This window comes from Coturnix japonica, chromosome 25, assembly GCF_001577835.2.
Source record: "Coturnix japonica isolate 7356 chromosome 25, Coturnix japonica 2.1, whole genome shotgun sequence".
NCBI lineage: Eukaryota > Metazoa > Chordata > Aves > Galliformes > Phasianidae > Coturnix > Coturnix japonica.
In genome coordinates this window covers 1858732-1883016 of record NC_029540.1, presented here as the reverse complement: position 1 = coordinate 1883016, position 24285 = coordinate 1858732, and the positions used below count along the sequence as shown (strand labels likewise).

The window sequence follows — 24285 nt, the reverse complement described above, 5'->3', positions numbered from 1 at the left end:
CGCCTTCGGTTTGTGTGTGTTTATGGCAGCGTTTGGAACAGCACCCAATGGGGGGGTTTGGTGGTTTAATGGGAGTTTGGTGCTTTAAGCGAGGCTTGATCTCATTGCAGTGCTCCCTGCGAAGGGCAGCTCAGCCTCTCCCAGCTTTCTGCTCAGCTCAGCGGGCCGGGTCGGACATTATGGCCCCGTTACTTCAAGCCTCATCTTGCTTCTCTACAGCGCAGGCGGCCGCCATCTTGGCCGCGGGGCAGGCCGGGAGCGAAGCGCAATGCTTGTGGAGGGGGGTGATGCTCAATGCGCATGCGCGACGGCAGGGAGGACGGCTGGGTGGAGCGGCGCATGCGCATTGCTCAGGAGGGCGGGCGGCGGCGCATGCGCAGTGCAGAGGCGGCTGTGGTGGGGGGGGTGCCGCCGCCGAGGCCGTGTGAGGGAAGGCCTGGCACAAATGGCGGCGGGGGGGCGGGCGCTGCGCGCGGAGGGGGCCGGCGAGTGACCGAGCCACCACCGCCCCGGGGTGCTGCTGGTTGGGGGGGGGGGGGGACGAAGCGGAGACGGCTCCGTGCGGCTGCCGAACCGACCTCGGAACGCGGCCCGGCCTCTCGGTGTGGGGCCGCCTCGTTCTCCACACACCCCCCCACACCCTCCGTTTCTCCTCCCAACCCCCCCCCCGGGACCGTGACGGCGGGCGGCGGCCGCGGCCCCGCGGGGCTGTGAAGGCCGGGAGCGCCGCCGCCGTCCGCGCGGCCCCGCCTGGGAGAGCAGGGCACGAAGATGGCGGCGGGCGGCGGAGGCGGCGGCAGGGCCTCATCATCGTCGGCCGCGTCCTCGTCGGCCGGAGCGTTGGAGGCCTCGCTCGATAGGAAACTGCAAGCGGTGACCAACACTATGGAGTCCATCCAAGGCCTTTCGTCGTGGTGTTTGGAGAACAAACGGCACCACAGCACCATCGTCTACCACTGGATGAAGTGGCTGCGGCGCTGTGAGTGAGGGCAGCGGTCGGACCGGGCCGCCCCTTTTCCCCCCATCCCGTCCTTCTGGTTCCCTTTGGTGGGGTTATGCGGCCCTTATGGAGCTCCGTGTTGGGGATAGGGAGCAGTTCCCACTCCTGACGGGGTTCCTTTCAAACGCTTTGGAAACTGAGATTGGGTTTCCTATTCCGTGCTCCAAAGGCTGATCCCGCACTGTGGTGTTGGGACGGGTCCGTGTCGGTGTGTTTGGAAAGGAGCAGTTTCATGGCAGAGTTCCTTTGGTTGGATGCTGCCAAAGCTCAGGGCTGGCAATGGGGCACTGTGTGATGGTGGGGCTCTATGTGATGGTGGGGCTCAGCACGGTGCTTACAACACAGTATTATGGGGGGGGGGGGGGTTGTGATGGTGGTGCTGGTGTTGTGTCAAAGCTGCCCAGCTCAACTTGATGGAGCTCGCAGATCTGACGTGCTTTGAGGTGTGATTTCGCAGAGGCCTTTCGGTATGGCTTCACTCCTGGGCTGGCTTTCAGCTTAGCGTTGCCTCTGTGTGTTTTGGGATATATAAATGGAGTCGTTGTAGACGAGCTGTGGTACTGTTGGGCCTCTGGAATGATGCTTTGTGCTTGGCCTGAGTTGTTGTAGAGCATCGTTTGGAAACATTGGAGTGTTCAGTGCTATGGAGTGGGGGGTTGTGACCATCCTGTTCTACAGGAAACACAGCCTGACATCAATAAGAAGGAAACACGTTGGGTGCCAAAACTCAGATTTGGTGAATGCCAGCAATGGCACAAGAGTGGCAAAGTTCCTGTTTTCTAAGCAAGGTTGAGTTCTAGCTGCTGCCTGGCTGATGTGTGAAGGTTTGGTGTGTTGGAGGAGCTAAAGAAAGCTCTGTAGTAGCGTGGAGATAAAGCAGAGCAACACTACACAACGACAGTATTGTGTTGAACCTTTTGTAAAGCCGTGCTGCAGTAGCTTTGTGACCCCACGTGTATTTTGGTATTAATGAGTGGAGGGTGAAGAGGTGCTGTGTGTGCTCTGGGGGTTGTTTTGGTGATGCCTGGTAATGTGTCAAGCAATCTGTCAACCCTAAAAGGTACAGCTGAATAGTGAATGGGGTCCAGAAGCCACAAGGATGCTCCAGAGGATGGAGCACATCTATGGAGAGAGGCTGAGAGCTTGGGGTGTTCAGCCTGGAGAAGAGAAAGCTCGTTGTGGCCTTCAAGTATCTAAAGGGAGCACATAAACAGTGGGTAAAGCAACTGATGTGTGTGATAGGATAAGAAGGAATGGCTTTAAATTACAAGAGGGGAGACTTAGGTTAAATGATAGGAGGAAATTGTTTAGCCAGAGGCATCTCAATGCTGGCACTGTTGCCCTGAGAAATGTGGGTGCCCCAGGCCATGGATGGAGCCCTGGGCAGCTTGAGCTGGTGGGGTACCCAGCTTATGGGCGGCTGTGAGGTCCTTTCTGACCCAACCCAGCTTATGGGGGGCTGTGAGGTCCCTTCTGACCCAACCCAGCTTATGGGGGGCTGTGAGGTCCCTTCTGACCCAACCCAGCTTATGGGGGGCTGTGAGGTCCCTTCTGACCCAACCAGGAGGTGATTCCATGTGCCATAAGCTCAGATCTCTGCCACTGGTTGCTGGAGTTTGTCTTAACGTTGATCTGATGGGAGAAAAATCACATTGAACTTAGTGAAACATTTATTTCTTGTTAGTGCACTTAGTGATTAAAAAGTGATGTAAGAACCTGTTTGTACCCAAGGAATAGCTTTGCCTGGGCTGTCAGTGCTATAAATTCACACAAGGCAAAGCACTGTGTTTATCTTCTTCAGAGCTCGTCTCTGGAGCCCTACATTCGCTGTGGTCACAGCAGTTTTCTTTCTCCTCCTGGCACAGGTGGTTCTGCTCCACTCCTCCACTCAGGGAGCTGCCAAAGTCCCTTTTCAAGCACATTCCTTTGACGCTGCCCCTTCCTTCTCATTTACTCTCTTTCATTAGCCCTTCCCTTATTCCAAGGTTCATCAGAAGTCTTTATTCTTTCTTTGGGAGCCATGGATGCTCTGCTTCTGTCCTTCCAAGCTCCTGTTGGTTATAAGCTGTCAGTACCAGGCTGGATTTCTGTTTGGTTCTGAGGTTGCCCTGGTGCATCCCCCATGTTTGTGAGGATTGCTTAGCACCTCACAGCCCTCTCCAGTAACATGACTGAATAGCCAAGAGCTTATTGTGCTCTCTGGAAGAAGCACAGAACCTTAAGGGTTGAAGGGGACTTCTAAAGCTCTTCCCAAGGTTGGTTCCCTATAGCAGGCCACACTATACCTAGTGTCCAGGTGGGTCTCAAGAGACTCCCCCACCTCTCTGGGCAGCTTGTGCCAAAGCTCTGCCACATTCAGACTGAACTCCCTGGGTTCTGGTTTGTGTCCTGTGCCCTTTTCTTGTCACTGGGCACCACTAAACAGAGCCTGACGCCCACCTTTCACAGAATCACAGAATGACCCGGGTTGGAAAGGACCTCAGGGATCATGTAGTTCCAACCCCCCTGCCTGGCAGGGCCACCAAACATCCACATTTACTAGATCAGGTTGCCCAGGAGACCCATAGATCCCCATAGAGACCCCATAGACCCCCATAGAGACCCCATAGATCCCCATAGATCAGGTTGCCCAGGACCCCATCCAACCTGGCCTTGAACACCTCCAAGGACGGGGCATCCACAACCTCCCTGGGCAGCCTGTTCCAGGCCCTAACCACTCTCCTAGTGAAGAACTTCCCCCTATCATCCAACCTAAATCTTCCCTCTTTTAACTTCAAACCATTTCCCCGTGTCCTGCTTTCAGATGGGGACCTCTCAACCTTGTCCTGGTGAACATCCCCAGGCTTCTCAGCCTTTCCCCACTGGGAGGTGTTCCAATCTCCCACTACTCTGCAGTTCTCTGCATAGAACCGAGGAGCTCAGTGCTGGGCCCAGTGCTGCAGCTGTGGCCTCCCCAGAGCAAAGCAGAGGGGATGAGCACCCCAGGGTCCTGTTGGCCTTCAGGGCTCACTGCTGCCTCTTGCTCAGCCCTTTGGCCACCAGGAGCTCCAGAAGACAACTCAGTGATGGAAATACCTCTATTGGACATTAGCTCCAAGCTGCTCCAAGTGCTGGCAGTGCAAGCAGACCAGATGCACGCGCCTCTGTTGTCAGTCATCCTTTCCTGCTGTTTCCCATTTGAGCCAAGGCAGCCTGAAGCGTGACGGAGGAGGAGGAGCTGCTCACCCCTCAGATGTGGCTGGGATTGCCTTGTGCAAAGTGCACCTTGGGGCCAAAGGCAGGTTGTTTCCTTCACACAGCTTTCCTGCAGCTCACATGGTGGTTATGCAGCTGGGTGCTGCTGGGTACACTCGGGAGTGGATTCTGGTTCTTGTGCCACGTGGGTGGGTTTGGTTCCAACAAGCTTCATACTGAGGGGATAACGTTAATTCTGCTGAGGTTCAGCACAAGGCAGTGGAGGTTCAGTGTGCCAGTGCTGCCAGGTTGGTGTGCTTTGTGCTGTTTCCTTAGGCACAGTAGAAGCCCTTTCACCATCAGTGTGGGATTTGGGATGAGTGGTGCACGGAGGGGACTTCACACAGGCACAGCTTTTCATGTGTGAATGTGCTGTGTCATTCACGAGCAGAGATTGTCTGCTCTACAATAAGGCCATTGAAATAGCAGCATTCAATATGCTGCAAGTGAGCTATGCCCATATTTCTGCAGGTACACTGCTTGCAGTAAGTACACTGGTGGCCACTCTTGCCTCTCTGTGCCTGAGATGAATGCAGGAGGAGAGATGTGTTACATTCATCATTCAGTTTCCAATCAAACTGTACAAGCATGTTGTTGTCAGCTGCCAAATATGAACACAGTGTGTGCATGAGAAGTTTTATCAGGTGTGATGTGAGGTGTGAGTGCAAGCTGTGGCTTTCTTTCTGGTTGGCTCAGAGCTGGAAAGGTTGGGCTGTTACAGAGGGTCAGCAGGAGTTTGAGTTACCACAGTGGGTTTTTTGGTTGGCTTTTGTTGTGGGTTTGGGTTTTTTTGTGTGGTAAAGGCTGCATAGTGCAGGTCAGGGGTTGTGCTGAGAGCACCATATTCCTCCTCTGAATGCTTCTTGGCTGGAAACCTGGAGATGGGAGTAGTGGGGACACAGACTCACTGCTAGAGGAGGCTGGAATCACCCATGAGAATGGAGCTTCAGCACAGCATGAGGCCTCTGCCCCAAGCTGCCCAGGTCCTGAAGATCCAGGGCAGTCAGAGAAACATGCTGATGGCCAACACCACCAGGGTGCAGCCCATAGGGACACCCAAGGAAGGTGGATGTCTGCTCCACACTCCCACGAGTTCCAGCAAAGCAAGATATTGTCACTGTTCCTATATTTAAATCCTAACGTGATGTAGTTAAATTAAGTGAAATTAAATGAATTAGCATGTAGATCAGCTTACTGAGCAACAAGCGCTGTTACTGCTCCGTTTAAGAGAAGGTTCGATGGAATAATTGAATTTGGAATTGGATATAGGTAAGATAAAAGAGGAGTTTGGTTTAGATGTTTCGAGTGAGAGCAGCAGGGCAGGTGTGTTGTTGCCTGGGGATGCAGTGGTATGAGGTTCAGGGACCAAAGCTAATGCCAGAACAGCAGGAACTCTCATGCTGCTGAGGATTTGCTTTGAGCCAGATGCATTGAAATGATGGATCTGGGGCCAGGAGGGCTTTGTGGTCTCTCTAAGCCTAAGTCAGAAAGGAGGCCTGGCATTAGGAGGGAATGGCATTGACTTATGGGGAGCTCTGTGAGTCGCCCTCTCAAGCTCCGAGTTTTTATCATGGTTCTGAACTTGCTGTTGCACACAGCATTGATGGAAATGCTGAACAAAAGCAGGTCCCTACCTTATGTCAGAAATGCTGCAGACATCACTTCTCCTACCTGATAACATACCTGTGTTTTCTTTTTGATCTTCAGCTGCCTTTCCTCATCGATTGAATCTCTTTTACTTGGCCAATGATGTCATACAGAACTGCAAGAGAAAAAACGCCATCGTATTCCGTGACACGTTTGCAGAAGTGCTTCCTGAAGCGGCTTCTTTAGTGAAGTAAGTAACAGTGTGAGGTTTAACGTCTCAGAGAAGTGATGTTTCTTTTCCTCCTCCACGTTGCAGGTGTCTCAAACCCTCTAGAAACAGGAGCAAAATGTCATATTGTGTTCATTAGTTCATTCTTCTTAACAACAGTGTGTGGCTTGAATTTCACTCAGAGGCCTTGCAGTGGGAATTAGTCTTCATCTGGGCAGATAGCCCCTGTCTGAAGGCTCTTTTATTTATGTATATGTATAATTGCTTATATTATATGTTTTAGAATCGCAAGAAGTGGAAGATAAAAGCCAATATGCTCTTTTTTTTAGGGATCCGTCGGTTTCCAAATCTATAGAAAGAATCTTCAAAATCTGGGAGGACAGAAATGTGTACCCTGAGGAGACCATTTTGGCATTGAAAGAAGCTCTGAGTAAGTGATTTGCCTTTCATGTTTCTTAACTTATGAACTTATAGGTGAGTTCAGTGTGAAAATATCTGAGGTGATTGAACAGAACACATTTGTTGTGCATTTGTGTTCTTCTCACATTTGCGTGGAACAAAAAACATAAAGATAGTGAGAGGTTGCAAGGAGTATTGAATGTGTTTCCTGCACCTTCCTGAAGACAATTCTGCGTCCTCCAACGTAAGCTGGGGTTGTTCCAGCTGATAGTAAAGACATCAGGAGTGCAAAGCACTCTTGGAAGTGTTGAAGTGTGACCTGAGGCTGCAGCTTTTCCTTTGAGGTGTGAATGCTCTTAATCTCGAGCTGAGTCTGAGTGTGGGCTGAAGAACTACAGTGGTTTTGTTCCTTTCTTTCTCAGCTTTAGTATTAAGTTGGTTTTGCTGTTCGTATTTGTTGTGTAGGAAAACAGGCTGCAAGCAAAGCTGCATGTATGTCCTTGAGAATAAGAGAACTCTGCTTAAAAACTGAAATCACTCACTGGCTGTAGGCACGTGTGGTCACTTGCAGCCAGAAATTAGCCAACACTGTGGCCCTTGACTTGAAGGAAATCAGTTTGTGTTTCTACTTCATTTGGTTACCTCACTGACAGCCAAAGGAGCTTCAGGAAATCCTCGTCTGTGGTTTTGAAGAGCCAGTTGTAGTCACTGCAGGAGAGATGCAATATCTTGGGCTCAGGGTCTGGCACATGAAAAGGATTCAGTGGAGCATTGCATGTCAAGAAAAGAAGTGTATGCGTATGTCCTGAAATCTCTCTTAGCTGCCGTAATTTTTAAGCAAACATCTTTCAGTTCGTTTGCAAATTAGGTGTTGTGGCTGTTTTTCCAGCTTGCATTACGTGTCTGTTGAATGCTCGTTTCCTAAAAGCCCATCTGAGGAGAACAGTGGTGTAGTTTTGTTGTCAGTTGCATTGTGTTTTTCCTTCTTATTTTGGTTATGAGTGTGATTTTTGAACTGTCTCAGTGCAAGGGCAAACAGAAACTTGATTTAAAAATGGAAGACCATCCCACAAGTTGCTGTATCCCTGAGTAAACTTAGGTTCTCTTAGGCATCCAGCAGCTCATCGAAGGAATTTGGTCTAGGTATTTTAAAACAAATTTCTGTTCACTCTTTTTACCATACAACCATATGGCACCAAAACCAGATTCTTAAAGGAATCCCATAATGCCAGACTGCAAAAAATGAAATGTTTTCCAGGTACCACTTTCAAAACTCAGAAGCAGCTGAAAGAAACTCTGAACAAACAACCGAATAAGCCGTGGAAGAAATCTCAAAGTAAGGAAACAATGTGAACTCTCTGAACTAATATAAAAATTGCCTTCTCGAGGAAGAAAGGCTATAGCCCAAAATGGGCAGAGTACCTGGACTAAAATACGAGCCAGCATGCACCTTCCAGGCTTGTAAAGCTCCTTACAGACTAATGTGTAAAGCACCAAGGAGTTGTTGCTAGAGAACCACTTTTTAAAGGAATGAAGTATGGAGGAAAAAAAAGTCTTTTGAGAGCAGAGGTTATGAACAGTAGAGGAAAGATCGGGTGAAACCTCTTGGAAACTGGCATTAGACTATGCAGAGATGGAGAGAAGACAGACAGAACCTTGTACTTTGGCAGCAGGAAGGCATGGTGAAAGCTACCTGCATGCTCAGGAACACATCTTCAACAGCAAAGTAGATGATAGGATAAAAGAAAACTGGAAGCTGGCAGTGCAGATAATCGTGAACTTTTCCATCCAGCATTATCAGAATGCAGTCTAGCTGGAAATGGGTTTGTAATACAGCGATCTCACTGACCTTGCTATACACTAAAGTCTTGAATGCTCAATAAAGCAGGATGATGGAATGTTAGGTGTAAGATGCAGCATACATCTGCCTGTGCAAGTGCTGAGATCAGAAGGTTAACAAAAGAGCTTGGAAGCTTTTATTTCTTGGCTAACATCACAAGCTGCTTTCCCAAACAAAAGTGCACTGTAAATTCAGCATGGACGAAGGATGTATCATTTCACTTCTTATCAGATGTTTCTCCTGTTTTGTCCAGAAACAAATGGATTTAGTGTCTCCTGATGGTGGGATTCCATCCGTCCTCACCACTATTGAGGGAGTAGTAACACGAGAGAGTTATCAGAATAAGAGCGTAGGAGTTTATTTTTAAGGCTGAGAACTTGGTTAAGCCTTGTAAGTAGCAAAGAAGGGCCACATCACAAGGAAATAATGAGCTGTGTGTCTGGCATTTAGGAAACGCTTCTACTTTCCTTTGTAGAGAGGTCTAAACTGTCATCCAATAGGGCTGCCAGTTGAGCCTTGCGTAGACCAACTGCAGAGCTGAAAAAGGTGAACTTTCATAGCACATAAATCCTATAAAGCTGTGGTATAATTTGTTGGCCTCAATCAAAGACAATCTAGCTAATGGAAAGCTAGAGCACTGAGGGACATGTGTGTGGAGGGAGAGCTGCAGTGAGTAACAACAGCCTGTGAGTCCTTCGTTGTGTTGAAATACTTTAATTAGAGCTGCCTTTCTTGACTTTTGCTTAGCATCAGTATGTCATTCCTTGGTTTCTTTACACTTTCTCTTTATTCCAGCAGCATCCACAAACCCCAAAGCCGCTTTGAAGTCCAAGATCGTTGCTGAATTCAGAGTAAGTTTGCTAGTTGAGATGTTTGGTTGCACTACCCTCTGTCCTTAGACTGTAACTTTTGTGTAGCTTACATCCACCAGCAGCATAAGCTTGGTCAGAAGCACTGCTATTCAGTATTCTTTTGTTCCTTGGTGTATAGTGGCTGCTAGGTGTCTCAGCTGCAGTTTCTATTTAGAGCTGAGACCCACCCCTTTTGTGAACTGTTACGGACAGCGGGGCAGTTGAAAAGCGTTCTGAGCTGCATGGAGACTCACTGCAGAAGTAGTGATTTTCCTTTGGAATAACCTGGTGCAACAGAGCAGTTCACCTTCTCAGGAGCAGCGTGAAATCCAACGGCTGCACTTTGAAGGGCTGGCTGCACAGACAGTGCCCACTGAGGTGTATGGGCAGACCACCTTATTGAGATATAGCTTAGGGTGGCCAAGGAATTCTTGGCAGTACATTTATCTTAACTGGGTGCCCAGAATGTGTAAGATGCATGGCTGAAAAGCAAGCTGACCAGCAAAGGCAATGATTTATTAAGAAATAAAACCTGAAAAGGTCCATCCCTGCTTTTAATTGTCCCAACACTGTTTGTTGCTGAAGTGGGTCTGTGGCGGTTGCTTTGTAAAGCTCTTCTGCAGAATGTGATGAGGATGCTTTTCTTATTTCATTTTTCAGCCACAGTCTCTCATTGATGAACTGCTATTATATAAGCGCTCGGAAGACCAGATAGAACTGAAGGAGAAGCAGCTTTCCACCATGAGAGTGGATGTATGCAGCACTGAAACACTTAAATGCTTAAAAGGTAAAGGCAGTCTAATGTATAAAAAAACTGATATAATAAACCCTTAACAGCTCTGGGAACTCACCATTTCTGTTGAGCCTTAAGCCAGAAATTGGATTCTGTGCAGTTAAGAACCAGTAAACAGGTGCCTAAAATACTTAATTTGAAATTGTATTTAGAAACTAGCTGATAAAGGCATAGACAGTGAGACTCTACTGCGTACCATTCACAGATGCCCTCACTCATCCTTAGGGCATGAATTCTTGACCTGTTCAGTTCACCTTAAATAACTTCAGATTTAATATGTGAGAGCTGGTTGGTGGGTAACAGTTCACATGTGTGGTGTTCATCTCCTTCTAGACAAAACAGGTGGAAAGAAGTTCTCCAAGGAGTTTGAAGAAGCAAGCTCAAAGCTGGAAGAGTTTGTGAATGGCTTAGACAAGCAAGTGAAAAATGGCCCCTCTCTAACTGAAGCCCTGGAGAATGCTGGGATATTTTATGAAGCACAGTATAAGGAAGTCAAGGTGGTAGCAAATGTAAGTAGGAATTTCTATCATCTTCCTCGGGCAGGCTGATCTTTGCTTGTTCTTTTGGGCATGTTAGAGGCTGGAAAATGCATCATCTGTTTGTGAAAAAGAAGACTAATCAAATGAGTAGGTCAGAAGCCAGGTTACTTCTTTGCAGAAGTTCTGTAGCACTTCTGCGTTTTTAAATGTGGAGAAAATTGCACTTTTCCTAAGAAATTCTGAGTTCTGGAAGCCATACTAGGTGTAATCTAGATGAGCAGACTGAGAGAATCTGTTAAAAAATGGCTTTTATGAAAGTTTGGTCCTTGCTCTGTTAGTCAGACTGAAGATCCACGTTCTGACTGCGGTGTATTCAGTGCAGGGTACAGATAATTGAAAACTGAAATGATTTTCTAAGAATGTGTTATAATTTCTGTTATGCTGAGGCATGTTATCGTCTTGTTAAATAAATATCAACGTCCTTTCTGTCCCAGGCTTATAAAACATTTGCTAATAGAGTGAGCAATCTGAAGAAAAAGCTGGATCAACTGAAAGCAACACTTCCTGATCCGGAGGAGTCTCCTGTCCCTTCTCCAAGTATGGATGCCCCATCTCCAACAGGCTCTGAGTCCCCCTTCCAGGGAATGGGGGAAGAGGATAACTCTCATTCTCCAGCAGTTGGAAGCCGTAAGCCAGGATCTCCGGAGCCCGTGACAGATAATCGGGATGTGGAGGACATGGAGCTGTCTGATGTAGAGGATGATACGTCTAAAATTATTGGTATGTTCTGTGGGAGCAGCAGAGTCATTGTGTGGGGATTGCAGCCTTTCTTGGGCCTATTTTTGAACCCAGTGTTGGTGTAAAACCCTGATTGGACTCTGGATGGAGCACTTGGGTTTCAGTCCTCTCACCCCAGCAGGGAAGTCACAATCTGTGACCATCCCAGCCCCTAAGCTAAGCACAAAAATGCTGTTTGTTTGTTTGTTTCCTCTAACATATCTTACAGGAATCACTTGAGTTCTCTAACTGGGGTTAAATAAGGCACACGTTGAAAATCCTGTACCTGGAGTAATCCTTTATAGACAGAGTGATAACCCAGCTCTCGTTTCCACCCCTCCTATCCCCCTCTCCCTGATGCAGTGGAAGAAAGGAAGGAAAAGCAAGCTGCTCCAACTTCAGCACCTGTGAAGACTGAAAATACCCCCAAAGTGGTGCCATGTACCACTGCCACAGCCACAACCTCAGTGACAGTGACAGCACCTGCCCCAGCTCCTCCAGCTCCGAAGCCAGTGAGCTCAGCTCCCATCTCTTCATCACCAGCTCTTGCTTTGCCCAACCTCGCCAATGTTGACCTGGCAAAGATCAGCTCCATTCTTAGCAGTTTAACTTCTGTAATGAAAAACACAGGTGAGTGCTGAAGTGGTGCTGGCACAAGTGTTTGGCTTTGAGGCGCTGGTAATGGAGTTTTGTTTTGTAATCTTTCATTAAAGGAAAGTGGTTGTGAAATAAACATGAATTAATTGTTACTTAAAAGATCTGGCTGAGTTTCTCTTAACGTGATTGTTGGCTTTATGAGCCTTTCTGTGCACATGGAACTCTGTTGCAGTTGTATGTGTGGAAAACATGAGCCAAAAAAGCACCTGTTAGCAAATCAACATACATGAGTGATGTATGCTTTCACCCTAGGTGTCAGTCCTGCATCAAGACCTTCTCCAGGAACCCCAACAAGCCCCACAACTCTTACTAGTGGCCTGAAAACTCCTGCTATGGGGACTCCATCTGCTCCTTCCAATCCTCTTGCAAATATTCTCTCCAAAGTGGAAATAACTCCTGAAAGCATCCTGTCTGCTCTCTCCAAAACCCAGACTCAGACTGCACCAGCTCTGCAAGGTACTAAAGTGAATGCTGAATGTGACAGGAGACCAAATGGGGTCTTTGTGGTTTCTTTGTGCTCCTCATAGAGCTTTTCTAGAAATTAGAGCAGAAAATCTTGAAAGTGCTATTGCTGCCTCTGCAGCAGTGGTCAGTCATGCAGCATATGTGCCTCTGAGCCACAAAGCCAGGACGAGTTATTACCTGAATTATTCAGTTGTGTGTTCTAATCTATAGGTTAATTTAAGGCTCTGACAAAGGTTTGTGCCTCTGTGGGTACTAACATTAATACTAAAGCATCAAAATCCAGTCATTTTCCTGGCTAAAACATGAAGCAGCTTTAAGGAACATCCATATTAGAACACAGAGATCTTTCCCTTGACAGTAGTTGAAGTTACCTTACCTCTTACCCAAATATCTGATTGCAGCATTCTCTTTTTCAGGTTTGTCGTCTTTGCTTCAGAGTGTTGCTGGAAATACCATTCAGTCAAGTGAAACTGCATCACAGAGCACTACGGCATCACCAGCCAACACAACCGTTCCTTGCTTGAAGGGAAGAAATATTCCTTCCAACACTCAGTCTTTTATATCCAAAACTTTTGGTTACTCTCCAAATTCATCAACCGCTGAGGTTTCCTCAACTTCAGTTAATAAGGCTCCTGTTGGACATACTGCAGGGCTCTCAAGTTCTAGTTTTAAGCCACCAACCAATTCCCTGGGATTTTCCAGCTCCCACCCTCCCAGTTCTTCTTCCCTTTTAACAACAGACACTTCAATGAGTCAATCCTCTGAAATTTCAAAGGCAAAGCTGGAATCAGAGCCCCCTTCTCCAAGCCTGGAGATGAAGATACACAATTTCTTGAAGGGAAATCCTGGCTTCAGTGGTCTAAACTTGAATATTCCAATTTTAAGCAGCTTAGGGTCCAACATCGCACCAGAAAGTCACTCCTCTGACTTTCAACGTGGTCCTACCAGCACTTCCATGGACAACGTGGACGGAACACCAGTCCGCGACGAGCGAAGTGGGACACCCACCCAGGACGAGATGATGGACAAGCCGACCTCTAGTAACGTTGACACTATTTCCTTGCTCTCTAAAATCATGAGCCCTGGTTCTTCTACTCCCAGCAGCACGAGGTCACCTCTTCAGAGCAGAGATGATGGATATCCCCAAGAACTTTCCAATTCTGTTCATACCTACCGGCCCTTCAGCCTGGGCAGAGATTCTCCAGCCGGAATGTACAAGCAGTCTGCAGACAGCATGGAAATACCCTCCTCTTTAATGGACTCCTCTCAGGAGAAGTTTTACCCGGACACATCTTTTCAGGAAGATGAAGATTACCGTGACTTTGATTACTCTGGGCCACCGCCGTCTGCCATGTTAAACCTGGAGAAGAAGCCAGCCAAGTCTATTTTGAAATCAAGTAAGCTATCTGAAGGTGCAGAATATCAGCCAGTCCTGCCAAGCTATGGTCAAAGATCGCAGGATTTTAGCGTCAAGTCGTCGTTTCCTCAGTCAATGAGGTCTATTCTCGATCAGAGTGAGAGCTGCGACACACTATCGACGTCTCCGGGGATGTATGGGAGCTACAGCCTGAGGGGAAACGACTCCACCTCGGATGGATCCCCTTCGCCCAGTAAGAACGATGTTTTTTTCGCACCAGACTCCAATCATAACAACTTGTCCAAACCCGTGGTGCATTCTGGCCTCTCACAGAAGCAGTACCCGGATTCACCCCACTCGATTCCCCACCGGTCACTTTTCTCTTCTCAGAGCACTCTTCCCAGCCCCGCAGGCAGACCGCCTGCGTCAGGCGTGGACAAGGCCCTGGGCTCTTCCATTTCTGCCACATCCACGATTGAATTCAAGAACATGCTAAAAAATGCTTCTCGTAAACCCTCAGAGGAGAAGCATTTCAGCCAGATCTCTAAAAGTACTTCAAATGAAGGGGTTAGCCACAGCCAGGCTGCTGCTTCCAAAGGAGAGCAGCAGCAGCAGCAGCAAGAGGAGCACTACCGCATAGAGACAAGAGTGTCATCATCCTGCTTGGATTTGCCTGACAGCACCGAGGAGAAGGGAGCCCCTATCGAGACGCTGGGCTACCACAATGCATCGAGCAGGGGTATGTCTGGGGAGCCCATCCAGACCGTGGAGTCCATCCGAGTGCTGGGGAAAGGAAGCAGAGGACACGGACGAGAGGCAAACAGGTCGGGGTGGTTTGAGATAAGCAACACGGGGAGCGCCTTTGACAATGGACCCTCGAGCGCGTCGGAGCTGCCCAGCATGGGTGGCTTCCAGGCGCAGTACAAGGAGCGCGTGCCGCCCTTCCAGGAGAGCGTCAACAACTTCAGAACAAACAACTTCAGCCCTGCTTTCGACCACCACATGCCGCCTCCCATCGCTCCTCCTCCCATCGAGCACGGGACTCCTTTCCCCAGGGATCCAGTCGGTCCCCCTGCCGGACCCCCGGCTGCGCCACCTAAGGATCACGGCAGCCTCTTCCCGAGGGATCACTCGGTCCCTCCCCACATGCCGCCCGTGGATCACACCAACCCCTTCTCAAAAGAAACCTCCTCTCCTCTCTCACTGCCCCATGGCGTGCCCCCTCCTCCCTCCGTGGAGCACACCGGGGTCCCCTTCCCCACCCCCCCACCACCCCCCGTCCCTGGGGATCACGCCGGCGTCCCCTTCCCCTCGCAGCCACCGCCAGCCGGGGAGCACGGCGGCGTGCCCTTCCCCGCTCCCCCCCTCGCCGTGGAGCATGGCGGCAGCGCCTTCCCTAAGGAGCATGGTACCGTTCACCAAGGGACGATGAAAGAGCATTTCAATGTGCACGCGGGACCCAGGGAGCCAACCCAGCCCCAGCGGGACCACGGTGGTGCAACCCTGGGCCGCGTCCGCGAAGGCGTGGGGATGGCCTCGCTGGGCAGGGAGCAGCTGGGGCCGACCCGCAGCGTCACCCCTATCGGCCCAGCTCACAGAGACGGTGCGAACCGCGGCGGGATGATGGTCAGAACCCCGCGGGCAGATTTCAGGCCCAGGGAGCCCTTCATGAACAGAGACCCCTTTCACAGCCTGAAGAGGCCGAGGCCGACTTTTGGAAGGGGTTCCCCTTTCTTTGCACCAAAACGCCCCTTTTTCCCCCCCAGGTACTGAAGCAGACGCCGATCTCTTATGCGAAGGTATTGGGACGTTGTAGGAGCAGTGGAGTAGCGCTTTCACTTGATTTTTCTTTTACTTTTTCTCCCCCTCCACCCCCCCCTCAAATCCCCTCCAACCCCCCCCCAACCCCCCACCTCCAAAACAACCCCCCCCCATATAACACTTTCCTAAATTAAATGTTCTGTATTTTTTCGGTTGTTCATTTCCTAAGGCCATCCCCCCTCCCCCCCCACCTTTGGTTGGTGCGAGACTAGAGAAAAAAGATGTTTTAACGAAAAGAAGTATTGCTGTTGTAATAAAAACTTCCAGTAGTAGTTGAAAACAAAACACACACACAAAAAAGAAAGATGAAACGCGCGACGTTGGGATGTTCTTTTAGCTGATCACCAAATGGCTTTGGCTCCTGAGTCCTCTGTGTCAGACACGAGGTCAGGGCAGGAGCTCGGCTGCTGGGAGGGGTGAATAAAGGGTCCAAGCGCTTCGTGCTGTGACAAACACCAACCCTTCCTGTGCCTTTCTTGGGGACGACCCACCTTCCCCCCCTCCTCAATCCCCTCCCCATTGCCTGCAGCTCTGTCCCCTCCTGGTTGTGGGGTTTGGGGGGCAGCTGGGAGCATTGGGCATTGCAGCAACACCCCAAAGCTGCCCCAAGCATCGCTCACTCCAGGATCCTCATCCAGCTGCAAACTGACCCACGTGCTCCCCAGCTCCCTGCAGCTCCCTGCCCCCAAAAGAGCAGGGAATTCAGCCTGGTGCAGCACCAGGACCAGCATGCATCCCTTATATCCCCCCCCCTCCCCATTACTGCGTCCTCAGCTCCATTATGGGCCCTCCTGTAGATCTTAACCACGTTTGGGGGGGGTGGGGGATGAAAAACACCAAACAAATCCGTCGTCTGTTGTTTGTTTGGGTTCTTATTTTTTTCCTGGGAACACCGTTGACTTTGTACGTGTGTATATAATCACTTTTTAATGGCATCTCTTTGTTGACAAACACAAGCAGATCCTGCATGCAGAGCTATGGGGTGATGTCTGCTCCCCCCCCCCATCCCACACACACTCACTCGGGGGGGGCTTTTATATGAAGTTGGAATTTTACTTGATTTATTTTATTTTTTAGTTGGTAGAACTCATATATCCGTTTGATAAGGGTGTAGGGTTAAATATCTACATAAAGATTACCAAACCAGATATAATGGCACATCATTTCTTTTGTCTCTTGTGCTCGGGGATGTGGTTCGGTTCCATCCACGTGTGTTTGGCTGTGAGGTGCTGGGTGAGCTCAGGATCCATCCCTGTATCTCAAAGCAGTGAATTACAGCTCTGAATGGCTTTGGCTCCTGGTCTGGATGGGAAACCCAGTGCTTGGTTTGCTCATCTTGAAGCATTGGAGCCCTATTGTATCCCTTGAGCCCCACAGTGGGGTCTGGCTATGGCTGCAGTGCTCACCCAACCCCACTTTTCCCCCCCTGGATACAACAATGTGAATGACTTTCCTGCTGCTCTCATTTCAAGCAGTGATCTCAAAGTCTGGGATCCAAGAGTGAAGCTGCTGATGTCCCCATGGCTCTAAGGCTGGGATGAACACAAGAACTGATGAGGAAAGAAACCTTCCCATAAAGAAAAGCCATCAGAAATGAGGTATTTTAACAGTGGGAGCTGTATGGTTCTCTGTCTGGTTCCTCTCATCACTTAAAATAGCATTAATGAAGGCACAGTAAAACCCACGCGGTGATTTGGAGGCATGAAGGCATTTTGGGGGTGTTGTGTTTTGTATGGGGATATTTTTCTTTCTCCCCATATCTGTGATTTCAATCCCCAGTGATGCTTTTTGTATTTCACCTGACGAGGATAAAGAAATAAAAACACCTATTTTTTACATGAAGCTATGATAAATCAAACATGTCTCGTGGTTCCCAAATAGGAGTCATAAGGGACATAGGGATGGACACACAGATGGATAAGGGGCAGCTTTTGCTATGGGTGCACCCTCAGGGCCTGGGAGCTGCTTTCCTCCTCCTCCTCCTCCTCCTCCTCCTTCCCAATGCCTCCAGCTCTGTTTTCTCACCGAGAAAGGAGCAATGGTTTAAAGGAGCAATGGAAGGAGCAATGGTTTCTCCCCTCTCCTCCTCCTTCCCAATGCCTCCAGCTCTGCTCTCCCACCCAGAAAGGAGCAATGGTTTAAAGGAGCAATGGAAGGAGCAATGGTTTCTCCCTGCTCAGTATCTCAAAGGTTTCCTTCACATCTGACTCCCATTTTTTCCCTCTTTGTGCTGTTCTGGCTCCTTTTTCCACATGTTTTCCTTCAGCTGAACGATTCTTCAGCACTATATGGGCTGCAGATGGAACATGGCCGGCTCCAAATGGCACCGAGATGCGGGTCTGAACCCCAACATGGACATCGCTGCTGCCCCAGGGTCAGTCCTCAGCATGAGGATGGCAAAACCCAATGTCTATGGGGAAAGAGAAGCCCCCACCCCTATAATAGGGTTATTGTTGGCTCCCAGTGGGGTTGTGAAGGGGAAGGAAAGCAAAATGGCAGCGCTGTGTGGACTGAAGGGTTTGGGATGTGTGCGAGGCCAAAATGGCGGCATTGAGGCCTACAGCATTGGGGTGGTTTGGGGGGGTCTCAGAACGGCAGAGTTTCGATATTTGGGGCATTTTGTGGGGTGGGTGACTGCAGGAGTGTGACATGACGGCCTCGAGGGGAATTAGGGGCATTTCGAGTGACTTTGGGAGTGCAAAATGGCGGCAGGTGGGGGTCTGCAGCGCCGGGGGGGTCTGACTGCAGGACAAAATGGCGGCGCTTTGGGGACCAAAAAGAGGGGAGGGGGTGTATCAGCTTTAGGCCTTTTGGGGGCGATGTGAGGGCAGATCCCTTCACCCCGAGGCCGCAACCGCGGAGCTCCGCCCCGGGGAAGGCCGCAGCATCCGCCCGGCGACGGAAGGGGCGGTCCCGGCCCCGCCATGCCCGCCGTGCTGAGCGGGGGGCGGCTGCTGCTGCGGGGGTCCCGGCGGTGGTACCGGGTGCGCTGTGACCCCCAACCCCCTCCTCGCCATTTGGGGTCCTCACCCGCTGACCTTCATCTCCTCCCCCAGCCCCATTTCGCCGAACGGCTGCGGCTTTTCGAGCGGCTGAAAGCGGACCGCGAGCAGCAGGATGGCACCCACCATGGAAGAGACCCCTCGGAGGGGACCCCCATCCGTATCTCGCTGCCCGGGGGTCGCCTCCTTCCCGGCCGGGCTCTGCAGAGCACCCCGCGCCACGTAGCCGAGCAATTGGGGTACGGCCCGACCCCCAACCCCCCCCCCAATAAATGGCCGCCCCCTCCGGTTCCCAACACCCCACGTTGTCCCCTCGCTGTCCCCGCAGGCGCCGCTCGGCGGTGCTGGCCCGGGTGAACGGGGAGCTGCGGGACCTGGAGCGGCCCCTGGAGAGCGACGTGGAGTTGGAGCTGCTCGACTTCACCGCGCCGGAGGGTCGCGAAGTGAGTCTCACAGCTCCCCCCCCCCCTCTGTGCCCCCACATCTCTGTTTAACCCCCGGGCATCCTCAGCACCCCCCAGTGCCCCTCCGTGCTCCCCGTGTCATTGAATCAATAAAGTCTGTAAAGACCTTCAGGTCCAACCGCAGCCCATCCCCATTGTGCTCACCAATCCCCGTCCCCACTGTATCCCCTACAGCCCCATGTCCCCACTTCCCCCCCGCCATCCCAGTTATCCTCCATGCCCTCGTATTCCCTGTGCTCCCACCCCATATTGTCCCCAAATTGCCCTTCAGATCCACGGTGTCCCTTGACCAGCTGATAGTTGGACTAGATGATCTTGTAGGTCCTTTCCAACCTATCACTGTGACTCTATGATCCCACATGTCCCCACTGTACTCCATGCTTTTTGTGTCCCCCATATCTGCCCACACCTCCTACATCCCCCCCATCTGCTGTTTCCCCCCCATCTGCTGTGTGTCCCCCCCCATCTGTTGTGTCCCCCCATCATCTGCTGTTCCCTCAGGCTTTCTGGCAGTCCAGCGCCTTCATCCTGGGAGCAGCAGTGGAGCAGTTCTATGGAGCCACCATCTGCAGTACTGTCGCCACTGAGGATGGCTTCTTCTGCGATGCCCACATGGGTGACAGGTACAGGGCTGTGGGGCTGCCACCCCATGGATCCCCTCACCCACATCCCCAGCGTGTCCCTGTGCCTGCAGGACGGTGCAGCGCAGTGAGCTGCAGGTGCTGGAGGATGCCTGCATGGCCTTCATCCGCTCCCAGCACCTCTTTGAGCGCCTCGAGGCCACTCGTGAGGAGCTGCTGGAGCTCTTCAAGGTGAGGTTGTGGCCGTCCCCTCCCTGAGGGCAGTGGCACCCTCTCATCGCTGATGTCACCTGTACTGGTGTCACTTTATGCTGATGTCACCCACATCATCTCACCTGCCTCACTCCCCACAGCACAACAGCTTCCAGCTGCAGCGAATTGAAGAGGAGGTGACGACCCCAACAGCCACTGTGTATAGGTGAGCACAATGGGCCCATCGTGGACTGTGTGGGGCAGAATGGTGACTAACCCCCCCCCCACTTTCCTTATCCATCCCTGCAGGTGTGGCCCATTGCTCCAGCTGTGCCGTGGTCCCCTCCTCCCACACACGGGGCTGATTGGGGCACTGCGCGTCCTGACCGTAGGTGCAGCACAAGGAATGAGGGCTAAGGGGATGTGGGCATCCCATATAACCCCTCCTATCCCTCCTGCAGAGCTCAGCTGCGTTCTGGGAGAGCCCTTCAGGCCGCCTCTCGTTGCAGCGCATCGCTGCCATCGCCTTCCCCAGCACGCAGGAGCTGCAGGCCTGGCAGCAGGCACAGGATGCAGCTGCACTCCGTGACCATCGTCGCATCGGGAAGGTGAGCCCTGTATAGGACAGCTCTTGGGAACCGGCTGCTGATGGCTTCCACGGTGACGTGTCCCACTTCACAGGAGCAGGAACTCTTCTTCTTCCACGCCCTCAGCCCTGGCAGCTGCTTCTTCCTGCCCCGTGGTGCCCACATTTACAACACCCTCATTGACTTCATCAGGGTATGGCCCCAAAGCCCCTTGGGCTGCCACCATCCCTTCTACTACTTGCTATGGACAGTGCCGTGCCCCATTGCCCCTCATACCCCACCATGGGCTGCACACAGCTCCCTAGGGTTAGGCTGATGACCCCATCCCATCCCCACAGAGCGAGTACCAGGCAAGGGGCTTCAGCGAGGTGGTGACCCCCAACATCTTCAGCCCACGCCTCTGGGAGCTCTCAGGGCACTGGCAGCACTACAGCGCCAACATGTTCTCCTTCACCGCTGGCACCGAGACGCTCTCACTCAAACCCATGAACTGCCCGGCCCACTGGTGAGCTGAGCACCATGGAGGGGCAGCAGGTTCAGCAGGGCTGATATCCATCTATCTATCCATCTGCTGGCAGCCTCATGTTCACCCACCGGCCGCGATCGTGGCGGGAGCTGCCTCTGCGCCTGGCTGACTTTGGGGTGCTGCATCGCAATGAGCCCCCTGGCTCCCTGACTGGGCTGACTCGCGTAAGGCGCTTCCAACAAGATGATGCTCACATCTTCTGTACAATGGAACAGGTGGGTGTCCCCCCTGTGTCCCCCCTGTATCCCCCCTGTGTCCCCTGTTCCCCTGCTCACAGTGTTGTCCCACAGCTGGAGGCTGAGATTGGTGCCTGCTTGGATTTCGTGCGCTCCGTCTACGCCACGCTGGGTTTCTCCTTCCAAATGGCTCTGGCCACACGCCCCGATGGCTTCCTGGGGGATGCTGCAACCTGGGACCGTGCTGAGCAGGTGGGACAGTATTGACATCACGTCTCCTGCACTGGGTAGCACACCACATCTCTGCTGTGCTCCTGTGCTGTGTGTCTATGCATTTTGCTCTTGTACCTGTGCATTGTGTCCTATGCATTTTGGTCCTACATCCCATCCTTTCTTCTTGTCCTTTGCACTGTATCCCATGCATTACATCCAACGCATCACACCTCTGCATTTGCACTTTTGGGCCACCTCCCATGCTTCACATCCTGTGCACTGTGCTCATGTGTTGCATCTCTTGCATTGTGCCCCCATGCTTCACATCCCACATGTCTTTCCTTTGCAACACACCCTGAGCATCGTGGCCTGGTTTTGCCCCACCACCTTCAAGCATCGCATCTATGCAGTGCATCCAGACCATCATATCTTGTCCCCTCCCCTTCCCATTTGCTCTTGCAGCAGTTGGAGAAGAGCCTCCAAGATTTTGGGGAGCCCTGGGAGCTGAGTCAGGGTGACGGTGCTTTTTATGGCCCCAAGGTGAGATTGGTTTTGCATCACATTGTAGGAGAATGGGGGAGTCTCTAAGGACCCTTTACTGTCCTCTGGGGGCTGCTATGTCTCGTGTCAGGGTGGGAAGAGCCACCTCAGCTCCCTTCCCTTTTTGCAGATCGATATCCGGATCCAGGATGCACTGGGGAGGCATCATCAGTGTGGCACCATCCAGCTGGATTTCCAGATGCCCGAGAGGTTTGGGCTGGAGTATGCCAGGTAGGGGAAGGGGGATGATTAAAGATTGAGGAGGTGGGAAGGGATGGGGACGGGACAGGTTTGGGGATGGGATGGTGGGTGTAGATAGGATCAGGGATCAAGGGGCAGGGATAGGTACCAGAGTGTATTGAGTTGGGGTCATTGGAGAGAACAGGTTTGGGGCTGGGATGGGGGGGTTGAGGGTAGGTATGGGGACAGGGGGCAAGATTGGGGCCATATGCAGGACTGGGGTGATGGGCCGTGCTGGGAAGAGCAGTGCCTGCCAACAGCCCCCCCCACTCTGCCCCCACAGTGCAGCTGGAGGGATGGCACGGCCGGTGCTGATCCACCGCGCGGTGCTGGGCTCCGTGGAGCGCATGGTGGCCGTGCTGGCCGAGAGCTGCGGCGGTAAATGGTGAGGGGCCAAAGCACCCCCAGTCCATGGGGTCATACCAGTCTCTAGGAGCAACCCCATCCCCTGCAGACACCGCCATCCCCAGATACCCTCAGTTCCCAGGGGTGCCTCTGTATCCCCACACCACCCCTCTAATTCCCAGGGGCATCCCCCTAAAACCATCCCCAATACCTGGAGCACCCTCAGTGCTGGGTACACCCCAGTCCCACACAGCCCTGTCTCCAGGAGACCCCAAACCCCTTCCCTCCCTTACCCCCAGCTGCCTCCCCACAGGCCGCTCTGGCTCTCCCCACTGCAGGCAATGGTGATCCCGCAGGCACCTGACACTGAGGGCTATGCCCGCGAGGTGAGTGTGTCCCCAATGGCCCTACAGTGCCCCCTTATGTCCCCCATGTCCCTGCTGACCCGATGTTGGCAGGTCCATGCCATGCTGCGGCGGGACGGCGTGATGGCTGACCTGGATGCTGATGCGGGTGCCACACTGGGCAGGAAGATTCGCCGGGCACAACTCAACCACTACAACTTCCAGCTGGGTAAGGGGGGGACAGGGTCACCCCCAGGCTCCTTGTCAACCCCAGTCACCCCGGGCCATGTGTCTCCCCCCGTCCCCCCCTCCCCAGGCATGGGAGTGGCAGCACTGAGTCAGTGGTTCCCGGCTGTCTGCCCACCTCCGCATCCGCATCCCGACGGGAACTGGGATTTGTGGGGTGAGAGCATCAGGAAGTGGCTGGGAACACCCTCAGGGCCTCCCTGGGAACCCTATGGGGATCCCCTGGGAATCCTTTGGGACCCCCAGGGACCCTTTTGCCTGAGGTTTGCTGCTCAGGACCGTGCATATAGGGCTGCAGATGGAACACCTGGGGGCTGCCATGGGTGTGCGGGGGAACATATGTGGGTGTGCACACATAATGGGGGGGTGTGGGAGCTCTGCGGGGGGGGGTTCCCATAGGTGTGTGTGACTCACAGTCTGAGTGTGCCCACACGGGGGTGCATGGGTGCAGCACAGGTGTGGGTGTGCACAGCGTGGGCGTGGGTGTGCGCAGACTGGGTGTGTGTGTGTGCGTAGGGGGGTGTGGGTGTGCACAGCACACGGCTGCACCCACATGTTTGGGTGCCACACAGGGCTGCTCCCCCCAAAATAACCTTATTGTCCTCCAAACCAACCCATTTCTCCCCAAACCAACCCGTTTTCCTTGCAAGCCTTCCTGTCCCCCCCCCCCCACAACTAAAACCATCCCGTTCCCCTCCTCAAACCAACCTGTCCCCGCTCAGACCAGCCTGTTCTCCCCCCAGACCGACCTGTTTTCCCCCAAACCCAACCTGTTCTTCTCCCCCCCCCACAGTGGTCGGCCGCAGGGAGCAGGAAAACTGCACCGTCAGCATCCGCACGCGGGACAACCGGCAGCTGGGGGAGCACAACCTGCACCAGGTGCTGCAGCGGCTGCGGGAGCTGCGGGACACCCGCGTCCCCAACGCTGAGGAACTCTTTTGACCCCCCATCCCCATTACACACACCCCATATCCACTGTTTTCCCCCCCCCATCCTCTCCACCACCACCACGCACTCATTAAAGTGCTGGGAAATGGTGCTTGGCTGTATCTCTGCTGGGAACAAAGCACCCCCCCCACAAATTTCCTGCTGCCAAGAGCAGCTGCAGGTGTTGGGAGAAGGACACCTGTGGCCCCCCCCATACAAACACACACACCCATTTGGACACCTGTATCCTCCTCACGTTGGTACCTGTCCCCTATTTATACCCAATGCATCCCCCCCCACCCCTTCCTAACCCACCTGGGTCCCCCTTTACCCCATATTTCTGCCCACCCCCCAGACACCAGACTCCTTCCCCCCCCCTCCCCAGACACCCAGGTTCCCCTCCCTGACGCCTG

The 24285-nt window shown here is 52.3% G+C and overlaps 2 protein-coding genes across 8 annotated transcripts; both read left to right on the top strand.

The window, feature by feature from the left end:
* The first annotated feature begins 475 nt into the window (after positions 1 to 475).
* RPRD2 (regulation of nuclear pre-mRNA domain containing 2) lies at positions 476 to 16637 on the top strand. Of its 6 annotated transcripts, XM_015884588.2 has the most exons (12): positions 476 to 979; positions 5942 to 6071; positions 6380 to 6480; positions 7708 to 7785; positions 9085 to 9140; positions 9801 to 9927; positions 10267 to 10442; positions 10907 to 11009; positions 11088 to 11192; positions 11553 to 11819; positions 12099 to 12302; positions 12728 to 16637. In XM_015884588.2, exons 1-12 carry the CDS (start codon positions 772 to 774, stop codon positions 15439 to 15441), a joined length of 4269 nt encoding a protein of 1422 aa, XP_015740074.1. In that variant the 5' UTR covers positions 476 to 771; the 3' UTR covers positions 15442 to 16637. The 6 variants fall into 6 exon arrangements, with proteins under 6 accessions (XP_015740074.1, XP_015740073.1, XP_015740072.1 ...); XM_015884587.2 differs by having other exon boundaries at positions 9088 to 9140; positions 10907 to 11192; XM_015884586.2 differs by having other exon boundaries at positions 10907 to 11192.
* A 1157-nt stretch (positions 16638 to 17794) lies between these two features.
* On the top strand, positions 17795 to 23984 carry TARS2 (threonyl-tRNA synthetase 2, mitochondrial). 2 transcript variants are annotated; one of them, XM_032449225.1, is made up of 17 exons: positions 17795 to 17863; positions 18546 to 18730; positions 18820 to 18934; positions 19457 to 19578; positions 19650 to 19767; positions 19890 to 19954; positions 20038 to 20116; positions 20190 to 20336; positions 20410 to 20508; positions 20654 to 20820; positions 20894 to 21269; positions 21693 to 21770; positions 21901 to 22001; positions 22294 to 22395; positions 22669 to 22741; positions 22814 to 22928; positions 23739 to 23984. In XM_032449225.1, exons 1-17 carry the CDS (start codon positions 17810 to 17812, stop codon positions 23885 to 23887), a joined length of 2145 nt encoding a protein of 714 aa, XP_032305116.1. In that variant the 5' UTR covers positions 17795 to 17809; the 3' UTR covers positions 23888 to 23984. The 2 variants fall into 2 exon arrangements, with proteins under 2 accessions (XP_032305116.1, XP_015740119.1); XM_015884633.2 differs by lacking the exon at positions 17795 to 17863 and adding an exon at positions 18366 to 18473 and having other exon boundaries at positions 23739 to 23974.
* Positions 23985 to 24285: the final 301 nt, after the last annotated feature.